This window comes from Drosophila innubila (genome assembly GCF_004354385.1).
Source record: "Drosophila innubila isolate TH190305 chromosome 3L unlocalized genomic scaffold, UK_Dinn_1.0 0_D_3L, whole genome shotgun sequence".
Classification (NCBI taxonomy): Eukaryota; Metazoa; Arthropoda; class Insecta; order Diptera; family Drosophilidae; genus Drosophila; species Drosophila innubila.
In genome coordinates, this window is record NW_022995376.1 from 8,406,925 (window position 1) to 8,417,517 (window position 10,593).

The 10,593-nt window shown below is 37.2% G+C and overlaps 6 protein-coding genes across 6 annotated transcripts; 5 read left to right on the forward strand and 1 right to left on the reverse strand.

Moving 5' to 3' along the window:
• The first annotated feature begins 289 nt into the window (after positions 1 to 289).
• On the forward strand, positions 290 to 1,353 carry LOC117787872. The gene is made up of 5 exons (XM_034626495.1): positions 290 to 541; positions 620 to 703; positions 768 to 915; positions 970 to 1,101; positions 1,159 to 1,353. Exons 1-5 carry the CDS (start codon positions 362 to 364, stop codon positions 1,230 to 1,232), a joined length of 618 nt encoding a protein of 205 aa, XP_034482386.1. The 5' UTR covers positions 290 to 361; the 3' UTR covers positions 1,233 to 1,353.
• Positions 1,354 to 3,010: 1,657 nt separating this feature from the next.
• Positions 3,011 to 3,891, forward strand: LOC117787883. Its single transcript, XM_034626509.1, has 4 exons — positions 3,011 to 3,147; positions 3,204 to 3,435; positions 3,490 to 3,733; positions 3,799 to 3,891. The coding sequence occupies exons 1-3, from the start codon at positions 3,034 to 3,036 to the stop codon at positions 3,726 to 3,728; spliced, it is 585 nt and encodes a 194-aa protein (XP_034482400.1). The 5' UTR covers positions 3,011 to 3,033; the 3' UTR covers positions 3,729 to 3,733; positions 3,799 to 3,891.
• LOC117787882 lies at positions 3,646 to 4,753 on the forward strand. The gene is made up of 5 exons (XM_034626508.1): positions 3,646 to 3,733; positions 3,799 to 3,970; positions 4,022 to 4,105; positions 4,164 to 4,311; positions 4,370 to 4,753. The coding sequence occupies exons 2-5, from the start codon at positions 3,860 to 3,862 to the stop codon at positions 4,669 to 4,671; spliced, it is 645 nt and encodes a 214-aa protein (XP_034482399.1). The 5' UTR covers positions 3,646 to 3,733; positions 3,799 to 3,859; the 3' UTR covers positions 4,672 to 4,753.
• A 597-nt stretch (positions 4,754 to 5,350) lies between these two features.
• On the forward strand, positions 5,351 to 6,046 carry LOC117787664. Its single transcript, XM_034626242.1, has 4 exons — positions 5,351 to 5,476; positions 5,546 to 5,649; positions 5,711 to 5,861; positions 5,917 to 6,046. The coding sequence occupies exons 1-4, from the start codon at positions 5,383 to 5,385 to the stop codon at positions 6,030 to 6,032; spliced, it is 465 nt and encodes a 154-aa protein (XP_034482133.1). The 5' UTR covers positions 5,351 to 5,382; the 3' UTR covers positions 6,033 to 6,046.
• On the reverse strand, positions 6,047 to 6,732 carry LOC117787663. Its single transcript, XM_034626241.1, has 3 exons — positions 6,585 to 6,732; positions 6,437 to 6,520; positions 6,047 to 6,374 (listed from the first exon to the last, which is right to left on the reverse strand). Exons 1-3 carry the CDS (start codon positions 6,687 to 6,689, stop codon positions 6,084 to 6,086), a joined length of 480 nt encoding a protein of 159 aa, XP_034482132.1. The 5' UTR covers positions 6,690 to 6,732; the 3' UTR covers positions 6,047 to 6,083.
• A 1,260-nt stretch (positions 6,733 to 7,992) lies between these two features.
• Positions 7,993 to 9,504, forward strand: LOC117787116 (PE-PGRS family protein PE_PGRS5-like). The gene is made up of 3 exons (XM_034625558.1): positions 7,993 to 8,057; positions 8,108 to 8,212; positions 8,275 to 9,504. Exons 1-3 carry the CDS (start codon positions 7,994 to 7,996, stop codon positions 9,144 to 9,146), a joined length of 1,041 nt encoding a protein of 346 aa, XP_034481449.1. The 5' UTR covers position 7,993; the 3' UTR covers positions 9,147 to 9,504.
• The last annotated feature ends 1,089 nt before the right edge of the window (positions 9,505 to 10,593 follow it).

The window sequence follows — 10,593 nt, forward strand, 5'->3', positions numbered from 1 at the left end:
AGCGCTTTTTCTATGTTGTTATTTTTTTTTGGGACTACCACTTTGACTAAGCGTTGCCACATCACTACACAAACAGCTGCTGGTTAAATGTTATTAACAGACGTGCAGCTATTTTTTGGGAATGTTGACAGCCCTTCGGTTTAAAAAGTAGCGCAGAATTTCCCGCCTGAGCTTCAAAAGTAACAATGGAAACTGAAATGAACATTGCCATGTTGAAAAGAATTCTCATGTCCGCAAGAGTATACTTTATCTTTTTCTTTCTTTTTTTTTTTAACATTTTCTAATATTATCGCATATGCCTTGTTGTAGCACTCACTTACATCTGTAAAATATAACTAAAACCACGATTGGACCCTGAATTATGGCTGCAGCCAAGAAGAAAAAGAAGGAAAAAGACAAAAAGAAACGCGTTAAAACTAAATCAGCATTTGCGAATTTCTTTGAAAAGAATTTAGGAAAAATATGTCTCACAATTGGTATATTCGATTTGACGCATGCTCTTTTTTTCGTCCTTCAAGCCACCATTTCTTTGGTCACAAGCGTAAGTGTTTCAACTGTTCAAGTGTTTCAACTGTTCCTACCAAAATAAATCTATTAAAATTAACGATCCAATAAACAGTTCAATATATACACAATTTTTGCACTCTTGGGAACTATATTTTGGGTGCTGATCGTTATCCTGCTGATTGTGGGTCTAAGTAAGGTGTGTAAAGTTTGAATTGTTCAATTCAAGTTATAAATTTACTGAAGATATTTAAATTATGTAGCGACGTCCTGCCTTGGTTAAAGCCTGGATCATTTTCTCTGTAGTTGGTTTCATTGCGGACATAGGATTTTTAATCTGGGGGATCTTATCTTCAGTAACAGTGGACTGGGATCACTTAAAGGAGTTTTCCATTATATTTATGGGAATATGTGCGTCATATTTTGTTCCTGATTTTCAAATTCTTAATACTTTTCCAACTGTAGTTATCGAGAGCTTGTGCATATACCTTGTATATAGATACTATGTGGCAATGGATCCTTGTCGGCTAATTGATGAACCCGAAAGAGGAACAAGAAAGAAAATGAGAAAACAGCTGGATCAAAAGAAATGCAAGGGTAGGAGAGACTTATATAAGAGTGTACTATATTTGAAAAACATTCTTTATTTAACAGAAAGCCAGAAGTCGGCCAGGAAGAGCAGTAAGAAGTCCGAGAAAAATAAAAAGAAACCAGTGAAGAAAAAATGAAATTCAATACTTTTGGGGGCTAAAGTTTTTAAAATATTTGTGAATTTTAGTTTGTGCTGGTAGGCTTTTAGTTCTACTCTCATTAAATATATTTTAAATACAAATTTAATTATATACATCGTATCGAAGGATATGAAGATGGATGTGGTGGAAGCAACAGGAGTTGCTCTTCAAGATCGTGTTTTTGCTCCGATTTGTTGTCATCTATTGAAAATTTGTTACTTTATTGCTTTTATCGATTTGCTTCAGTCGTTGTTCTTTTTGATTCAGTCCTTTGAGTTGTTGGCAAACAATGTCAGTATTGCATTTATTGGTATTTTTTAATTTTACTAACTAACTAAACCTTTAGGTTGATCTATACTCATTAACTGCATTTCTTGGCTCAATATTTTGGATATTTATGGTTGGACTGCTTTTGGTGGGCCTCTGGAAGGTTTGTATAACATATAGACAAATATTCTTTGCAATCTATTTAAATAAATGTGATATAGAGTCGCTTCCCATTTGTTATCGCTTGGTTGTGCTTTTCTTTTGTTGGCGTTATACTGGATATATTGTTTTTTATTTGGACAATTTCCATTTCCGACCGTATAGAGTGGAATCAGATTATAAAGTTTACACTTCTCTATTTTGGCATTGGTAATTGGAAAATGTAATTTTGGATAGCATACTACTATATCTTGACATTTCAGTTTTGGAATGGCTTTGTGTTTACATTGTTTACAAATACTGCTTAAGGATAAAGTCTTCTTCTGTCGTTCATGAACCCGAGAGTGGTAATGTTAAACCAATACATTCGATCAAACTTCATAAAAGCAAGTCCAGGTCAAGTAAATTGGAGTATTCTGATCAGTCTGAAAAAGGCAAGTCAAGACCTTCAATGGAGTCAAAAACAGGCAAAAAGTAAGTTTTTAAACCTTAAGTTCCATATAATAGAAGTATGTTACTTTTCAGTACCAGAAAAAGCAAATCACAAGTTTCCGATCAATCAGTTCGAGGTTCCGAATCGAGAAAGCTTAACAAAGTAGATTCTCAGCAGTCCAAGGAAAAGGAAAAGCCTAATAAACGCAACAGCAAAGACAACGAAAATAAGAAAAAAAAGAACTCTAAAAGATAATTTTCAATATATTACTTTTTCACATTTATCTAAAACACTTTTGTCTTTCATAAAAAAGTATTTCTGAATAAAAATAAAAGAAGAAGATTCCCATTGGCATTTACGGCCCATTTCAATTTACGGACTAACACCCATGCCCAAAATCAATCCGCCTCTACCAACACAAACAATAATAATAATTGAGTTGGATAGTATTTTTCTTATTTTTTGTTGCCATCTTGAACTGCGTCTTGGGAGAGTCACGTTGTCAATGGTGCAAAATCTAATCTCCAAGCGAAGATGAGGCGGCTGCTGACAAAACAAATGCCGTAAATTATAGATGGCCAGAGGACAATGGACAGAGAACTTGTCGCCAGGCAGCGCAGCCCATGCACAGTGGGTTGATCTGATAAAGCGTGTGAGCAATTATATAAAAGAAAACGTCTGAGAAATGAACTCGTGTTAGAGCACTTGAAATATTAAAATTATTATTAAAACTTTTTTTAATTTATTCTATGTGTGTTTGGACAGTCTTGCTTCACTGTGCAGACGCTTGGCAATCAAATGGCATTGATTAACAAGCAGCAGGAGCATTGGCCGTAGCCCTCCCCCTACACCTTCTATTCTATTCATCATTATAGCTTTGATTTAGTGGCCAACTTTTCCCTATGCTTCAACAATTGCTGAAATGTTTGTTGGACGAGAATGGACGGCAACTCTGATGGATATTTGGTGATTTGCAGCTATGCGATTGCGATACTGGATCTCATCTCAGCGGTACTCTTTGCCAGTGTCTCCGGCGTGCTCTACGCTCAGCACGTAAGCATTCAATATAGAACTATGCCAAGTGACTGCTACTAATTAAATACACCTAGAATCACTGGACATCACTGGCAGCTTTGATCTTCTCTATGCTTTGGATGGTCATTATTTTGATGCTCCTTTTAGGAATTTACCAGCGCAGCTTGAGCTATATACGATATTGGTTGGTCTTCACCTGTCTGGGCATTATGCTAGATGCGATTCTACTGCTCTATGGCTTGACTCTGTCCATATCCATCAACTGGGAAGGTGTTAAGATTACAGTGCTGCCTTTTGTGGGTTTGGGTAAGAGTGTCTGTCAACTTTTCCATAGATATTTATTAAGAAATTCTTTCACAGCTGTGGAAATGACATTTGTGTATATTATCTATATATTCTATCTGGACATGATATATCGAGAGCCATGGATACCTGTATCCAGATATGCTGGAGGTTGCAGTCAGAGGGACATTAAAACTGCTTCCAGTAGCAATGATACCAAACAAAAGGAACGCAAGCGTCTGAAGAAGATGTATAAGCGAGAGGAGAAAGCTGCTCTCAGGGATCTGGCACGGAAACTTCGCAGGGGACAAGTCTAATAAGTGTATCTTCTCTATAACTTATACTAGTTCTCTGCTAAGTATGTTAATTATTAATTATTATAAGCAGGCCAAGACTTTTGCTTACTCCAAACTCGAAGAAAGCATAGAATTCTTGCCAATGTGTCGTCATGCTGCTGGGGGAAAACTCTCTTCTATATTGTGCCTATTCAATTGCCGTCTTTGATCTGCTTTGTGCCGTGTTATTTTCTGTACTCAGTCTGGGTTTGATATTAAGTCATGTAAGCAGCTTTCTTCCCATATTTCCTTAAGATTAGAGTTTTCTCTTTCAGTTAAGCTGGCTAACTATTTTTTGCGTCTGCTTGGGAATCTTTTGGGTGACACTGATTCTGCTGCTAATCTCTGGTATCTATACGGTAAGGTATTTTAATTCATTTCAGATCTCTAACCAATCTTCAAATCTATACTCCGCAGCGTGACTCCGATATGGTGCGTTATTGGCTTATATTTTCCTGCTTTGGCATTTTTGTGGAGCTTATTCTGATTGTGTATGCCTTTTTGAGTCACAGCACATTTCAAGCCGGCGTTATACAAAATAGCTTCATCTTATGTCTTGGCTTGTGTAAGACACAGAATAACATTTAAGAAACCATAACTTCTTATTATTTTATTTGCTGCAGTTGTTGAAACCATTTTCGCCTTCATTATCTATCAGTTCTATCTGGCGGTATCCAGATGCAATGTCTGTGTCCGGAGACGCTCTACGCCGGACTGTGCATGCAATTCCCAGCGATCGCAGCCGTTGATACAACAACAATCCCAGCCAGAGTCCTGTGAATCTCCAAGCTATCGACGGTCAAGCCGAAGAAGCCCCCAATCCTATAGATGCAACATACTGCAGAATAGGGCAGCCACTAGTCCTTACACTTGTGGACCCAAGTCCTCTTACTCAACCGTTAAATGGAAAACCGATAAGTTTTAATGAGCAACACATTGTTAATTGTTGAGTTATAATTATATTTTTTATTAAATGAACAATAATATTTATTAAACTATAAACAGAAGATTGCAGTGCATAATTCTTTAATTCATTGTTTGTCTAGCCAGCAAAAGTGCTTTAATCTTAAATTATTTTGCCAATGTTAAAAACAAAATCCTTTTAAAATAATTTGCACAGCAGCAAAAGGCAGCAAAAAGAAATACTCGTATGCAATAAAACGGAAACGGAAACAGAAACTCGCAGCTCGCAACTCACAGCTCGCGAATCTCGAGACTCGACGCTGAGTTGGCAGCGTGTCTCTTGTCTATTTATGCAAAAAGTGTGTGTGCATATTTACATACATACTTATATGCTTATGTGTACTTGCATATATGCATACTCGTATATTTATAATGCCGCACTGATGAGCACACACACACAACCTCTCACACTCTGACACACACACATACACACACACACACACACATCGAGTGACTTCCCTGATGTCAAATATAATTTACTTTTTTCGCGCTCATTTTCCACGCAGATATCTTGTCCCCTTGTCTCCATCCTATGAAATCTTTTCCAACAGTTTCAACTTTAAGTTTTTTTTCCTGTCAAAACAACAAAAAAAGGCAGCACAAAAAAGTAAAATATCCATGTAAAAAGAAAATGGTGAGCGCTTTAAATGGTTTTGGCCTGGCCATTGGAACCATGGACATCATAGGAGCAGTCTTCTTTGAGCTGATGATCATTTGCATGTTGTGTCGTCGCTCCTCTAAGAAACAGCAGCAAACAGATGTGGCAAGTGAGAGTTTGGAAATGGCTATTGTTACCACATATGCAACAGTAATCAGCAATCATCAATTTGTTCCAGCTCTTTATGGCCAAGCAGTTGGCTCTCGAATGTTGTGGATTTATCTGATCCTATTGAATATCTGGATACTGGCCTCAACTCTTTTGGTCTTTGGTATTCTTTGGGTGAGTAGTCTTTAAGCTTCTATCAAACTTGACTTGAATTGAATATAAATAAATATCGCAGCACAAGTCACAATTGCTTCTCTTCTGGCTCTTCTGGTGTCTGGGTGGTTTGATATTTGATGTTGTGTTTGTACTCTGGTGGCTCTGGGAAATGATCTCAGGCGATGCTATTGAAGCCTTGACCAACATTTTGATCTCCATGTTAACTATGTGTAAGTTTATCATATATGTACACATATTCATAACTAAACTGTACTTTACTTATAGCCATTGAATTTGGTTTCATTTATGTGGTTTACAATGTTTATATGAATTTATCGCAGTCACCCGTTGGACAATCAAATAACGATTCATTGTTGAGCTTTGCAAACTTTATATTTTAATTTTCACATATATATTTTACCACAATACATAATTTTGGTCGTTTTATTTAACTATTCAACCTTTTCCTCGACTGACATTTTGGTAAGTGGACCTCTGATTTTCGTTGGTGGCTCCAAGGTTTCATAGAATCTGTAAATTATCAAGATTATACCAATCTGTGCCATTACGCGACCAACAAGCGGAGCATGTGCTTCACTTAGTTCCTTCATGAATTCTGCCTTGTCTTTGTTCTTTTCAGCAAAGAAATATTCATAAATGTTGACAAACACTTTGATAACACCTGCCCAATTTATCTGGCAATAGGACAACAGCAACCAGACTTTTACCATCGATCTGTAACGCTATAGAGCTCAGAAAGAATTATTAAAATTCATCAATGATATTTTATATATAGAGTACTTACAGTAATAACACCAAACGCTAAAATACCAAAGCATATTAATTTGCACACACCCTCCAACTGTACCATACCATCCTCCATATCAAACTGTCTCAAAGAAAAATACATTCTGATATAAATTGTTTGTCTATTATAGTAAACTGATACTTGCCTTCATGATTTTGAAAAAGTTGCTCATCTTAAGTATGGTTAGCACGGCAAGACAACCCTCATAAGCCAATGCCATGTAGGCAAAGTAGTTTAAAATTATGGTCATTCTGTTGTTCAACAATTTCTGGAAATAAATTATTTTTATTTAACTCGACAGCTGTCGAAACAGTAGAATTTACTTTTATATATTTGAAATATTTTTTAAAACAGTTGCTGAGGAGAAAAAATGCCCAGACTGCTGTATGAGAAAAAGAGCATTATTTATTTTTTGACATGCATTAATGTTTGTTAACTGAATAATATGAAATATGAGATATTTTTTTGTAGTAATATTATATTTTTATATATATTATAATAGATTTATTTATAGTTACAGGGTATAGTATACCATTAGTTCTTACTAGAGACTCTGCACTGTCAGCTAGCAGGCTAAATCTCTTTCTTATAATTGCCACTGCAGAAGAGTCCGTTATTCGAGGCCCTGTGGGTGGTAGGACAATGAGGACCTAAAGCATTGCTGCTACCGGCGCCATTTTTTATGGTACACTTTATACGAGTAGTTGCTTTGTTTTTTGCATTCGAGTGCTTTGTAGTTTTTAATGGTCTGCCGCACGGAAATTGATTCATTTCCTTTTTTTGTTTTCCACATCCGTTTGGAGTCTGCCGCTTATGAAGCCGACATAGGGACAGAGCAACAAGAAATCAGCTTAAAGCCAACTCTGGGTAATCCATTAAAAACTCGCCTTAATTCAAATCAAATTCAAATCAATGGCATTGTCAACTGCCAAACTGTCACTTGCATCTCGATGCTAAGCACAAGCAAAATATATTTATTCTTTAATAAAGTGTGCTTGGACCTCTACTTCTTTGGTTGCTAAGGACTTCCCAAGACGCTCCCCATTCTCATCCTCTCTGGCATCTAGTGGCTGCTCAAATTTATTGTTTGCAAATTGAAATTCTTGTCGACACGCACGAGCAACTGCAAAACCCACTGGGAATGCCGGGCACGAGGCATCTCCAGCAGCTCTAAGCTTGTCAACTTGGCCAACGGCTTTGATGGCAGCGTTGAACGGGCAGCTCATCATGGCTCTTTAGTATAATATTTATTAAGATTTTGATATGCCATGAAACATATTTTGCAAAAATAAACAAATATTTTAAAGCAGCTTTATCGAAACCCACTGGGAAATCGAAAAGAAAAGCACTGTGGCTTTTGCAGCTGCTCCAGAGAGATCTATTTACCTTTCAGACACAATCTGCTGCTCAGCAAGAGTTGGAAAGATTAGACATTTAAAGTGGGTTCTCTTAAGTATACATATTGCGAGAGAGTGTGTCTAAGAGTAGCGCATTCTCTACGAGAATTGTTTGCTATAAATATAACGAGACTGGTCGATTTGAACTCATTTGATGATGTTCATAATGAGGTTGCTGTTGCTATTGACGGTTCTAAGCGGACTTTCGTTGGCTAAGAAAAGTAAATATTCTTACAAAAAGTTATAGCTCATTTTATAACTTTTTTATTAGATCAGTCGGACAATGATTCTATATCTGACAAAGATATATACCCAGAGGCAGTTCGCACTGAAAGCATTCAAAACCCAAACCAGTTGAATAACCCGGATAGCTATGGTATGTTAACTTTAAGTGAATTAAAAGCTTTGAATTCATTTCAATTTGCATTTATATTACAGAAGAAAGTCAGTTAATGAAAGTGGTAACAAGAGAGGTGCTGAAAGTGAGACAAGCGCTTAGAAAACGCCGGGCATGTGGAAACAGTGCTCGAGATTCCACACCACAAAGATCTTTTGGTGTTCCACGATCTACAGCAGCTTTCGAAAACAATGGAAATAGTGCTAAAAAAGGAGTCGATGGCTCTGGAAGATTTGGTGGTTGCTCTGGCGCCGTGGGTGGCTTTGAAGGCAAAGGAATTAATGTCGGAGGTGGGAAAATAGGCAATGATGGAGTTAGGGGATCCGGAGTTTTTTCTGGTACTCCTGGTGGTTCAGTAAGTAAAGGAAACGGTGGTAGAGGAAGCAGAAAGAGTAGCTCAGACGGCAAAGGAATTAATGTCGGAAGTGGAAAGGTACCCAATAGTGAAGCTAGCAGATCTGAAGTTATTTCTGGTAACCCAGGTGGTTCAGGTGATAAGGGAAACGGTGGAAGAGGGGGCAGTGGAAACAGAAAGGTTAGTAATGGAAGAACTGGCGGATCTGGCAGATCTGGTGCTTCACGAAGAAAAGGAAATGTTACAAGAAATAGGGGAAGGACTACAAGTAAAGTACCTGTCAGTTGTAGGAGTTGTACTGGCATTCTAATTGAGTCAGAAAGTAATGAAAATAGCGGTGAAAATATAAGAGCACTATCTAAAAATATCTCGAGCGCCCCTGGTAGTTTAAGAGGTAATGGTGAAAGAGCTAGTGTTGCTGGAATTGGAGGCAAAGATGGAGCTGTCGGATCTGGAGTTTTTTCTTATGGTTCAGGAGGAAGGGGAAGCGACGGTGGTGTTGGAAATAGAAGATTTAGAAGTTCCTCTGGCGCCGTAGGTGCTTCAGGCAATCAATAAAAATAATGGAGATAAAGTTAGAGAAATGTGAATGGCAAAACGAAAGGTAAATCAGAAATAGAAACCCATGCAGCATTTCAAACCCAAATACGGAAAACATCCGATTGCTAAACTGATTTAATGAATGCATCCATCTATTCACTTTTGCACTACTCGATGCGAACGTTTCTGAGTCATAAATAGTTATTAGAAGCAGTTTTATGGGGCATGATTCACAACCAGAATATGGTCGAATAATTGGCTTTTTAAATTACCTCATGTACGTAATTTTAAATATTTCGTTTAAGTTATAGATGACATAATGTGAGAAGCAATAAAAAAAATGATTAAGACATAAGTTTATTAACAGATTTAAGCACTTGCTGATATATTACGTTTAAAGGTATAAATTGAAGTTCGCACAGCTTGTTAAATCTTGCAGGCATCAACCTTTTGTTAGACTAACAGGATTTTCTTTTGAATTTCTAAGCGGCGTCACATTTCACTTCATACAAAAGGTGTACGGCATAAAAGGCAGCCAAATTGCAAAGTCTACGCAGGAAATTGATTGATTTCCGCTTCGTGCAGTGAAAAACTGAGAAAAATATCAACTAAACGAATCGAAATGGCAACGTAGTAAGTCATACAATTTACTTGGTCCACCTCATCCAGCTCCAGAATGGACAGCCTTGTAGATAGATGGATGGAAATTGACACCCTTGGCCATAATTTTGGCTTGCAATTAGACGGTCTTGTTGTTGGGCACTTTCATTGCACTTTTAGCCAAATGTTGTTCATGGCTAAACACAAATGAAGTGTGTTTGCTGTGAGTATGTAATTTAATATATATATATGTGTGTGCGTGTGTGTGTGTTAGTGTTTATATTTAGCCTGCAGCTGATGCGTTGGCAGCGAACATAAACTCAGTCAAAACATATAAAGCGTCGCACATGTTTTTGGTAAATGAAGCCAATGGCTGTCAGGATATAGTAGGATGTGCGTGCAAGCCAGTTGCCTGAGCTGATATCCCGTTATGTTTGCATATCTATGTGTACGTGTTTGTGTTTGTGCTTGTATGTGTTTGTGTGACTAAAAGCAAAAGCTTCACTTGTTACATGCTCAATTAAGCCGGAAATGACACCAGAGCCCACTAAAGTCACGCTTTGTATAGTTTTACAATTGGCGCTAAGCTCAACCACTAATACACACACACACACACACACACACACATGCCAAAATTGCAGTGGCAAACAGCCAGCACAACAGACAGATACAAATACGAGTATATTTTATCATATAACAAGCAAAAGGAACTTTAAACGGAAAATATTAGACTTGCAATTTCCGTATCTGCTTTTGAGCTGCAAATAAATAGATTGTATGTAAATTCTAAATATTTTCCTTGAGAATTTATTGAGTTTGTCATTTTGGAATTTCTTGATAAATTGAGTAAAGGCTAAGATATAAC

What these genes read in the sequence shown, in the direction of transcription:
- LOC117787872 (XM_034626495.1), top strand. Translation starts at nt 362, where the DNA reads ATGGCTGCAGCCAAGAAGAAAAAGAAGGAAAAAGACAAAAAGAAACGC. An exon ending in CCATTTCTTTGGTCACAAGC is followed by an intron (nt 542 to 619) that starts GTAAGTGTTTCA and finishes TCCAATAAACAG; the next exon opens with TTCAATATATACACAATTTT. An exon ending in CATTATATTTATGGGAATAT is followed by an intron (nt 916 to 969) that starts GTGCGTCATATT and finishes TTCCAACTGTAG; the next exon opens with TTATCGAGAGCTTGTGCATA.
- LOC117787116 (XM_034625558.1), top strand. Translation starts at nt 7,994, where the DNA reads ATGTTCATAATGAGGTTGCTGTTGCTATTGACGGTTCTAAGCGGACTT. An exon ending in ACTTTCGTTGGCTAAGAAAA is followed by an intron (nt 8,058 to 8,107) that starts GTAAATATTCTT and finishes CTTTTTTATTAG; the next exon opens with ATCAGTCGGACAATGATTCT. An exon ending in GAATAACCCGGATAGCTATG is followed by an intron (nt 8,213 to 8,274) that starts GTATGTTAACTT and finishes TTTATATTACAG; the next exon opens with AAGAAAGTCAGTTAATGAAA.
- LOC117787882 (XM_034626508.1), top strand. Translation starts at nt 3,860, where the DNA reads ATGCTGCTGGGGGAAAACTCTCTTCTATATTGTGCCTATTCAATTGCC. An exon ending in TGGGTTTGATATTAAGTCAT is followed by an intron (nt 3,971 to 4,021) that starts GTAAGCAGCTTT and finishes TTTCTCTTTCAG; the next exon opens with TTAAGCTGGCTAACTATTTT. An exon ending in TAATCTCTGGTATCTATACG is followed by an intron (nt 4,106 to 4,163) that starts GTAAGGTATTTT and finishes TATACTCCGCAG; the next exon opens with CGTGACTCCGATATGGTGCG.
- LOC117787663 (XM_034626241.1), bottom strand. Translation starts at nt 6,689, where the DNA reads ATGACCATAATTTTAAACTACTTTGCCTACATGGCATTGGCTTATGAG. An exon ending in ACTTTTTCAAAATCATGAAG is followed by an intron (nt 6,521 to 6,584) that starts GCAAGTATCAGT and finishes TCTTTGAGACAG; the next exon opens with TTTGATATGGAGGATGGTAT. An exon ending in TAGCGTTTGGTGTTATTACT is followed by an intron (nt 6,375 to 6,436) that starts GTAAGTACTCTA and finishes TGAGCTCTATAG; the next exon opens with CGTTACAGATCGATGGTAAA.
- LOC117787883 (XM_034626509.1), top strand. Translation starts at nt 3,034, where the DNA reads ATGGACGGCAACTCTGATGGATATTTGGTGATTTGCAGCTATGCGATT. An exon ending in GCGTGCTCTACGCTCAGCAC is followed by an intron (nt 3,148 to 3,203) that starts GTAAGCATTCAA and finishes AAATACACCTAG; the next exon opens with AATCACTGGACATCACTGGC. An exon ending in GCTGCCTTTTGTGGGTTTGG is followed by an intron (nt 3,436 to 3,489) that starts GTAAGAGTGTCT and finishes ATTCTTTCACAG; the next exon opens with CTGTGGAAATGACATTTGTG.
- LOC117787664 (XM_034626242.1), top strand. Translation starts at nt 5,383, where the DNA reads ATGGACATCATAGGAGCAGTCTTCTTTGAGCTGATGATCATTTGCATG. An exon ending in TGGTCTTTGGTATTCTTTGG is followed by an intron (nt 5,650 to 5,710) that starts GTGAGTAGTCTT and finishes TAAATATCGCAG; the next exon opens with CACAAGTCACAATTGCTTCT. An exon ending in GATCTCCATGTTAACTATGT is followed by an intron (nt 5,862 to 5,916) that starts GTAAGTTTATCA and finishes CTTTACTTATAG; the next exon opens with CCATTGAATTTGGTTTCATT.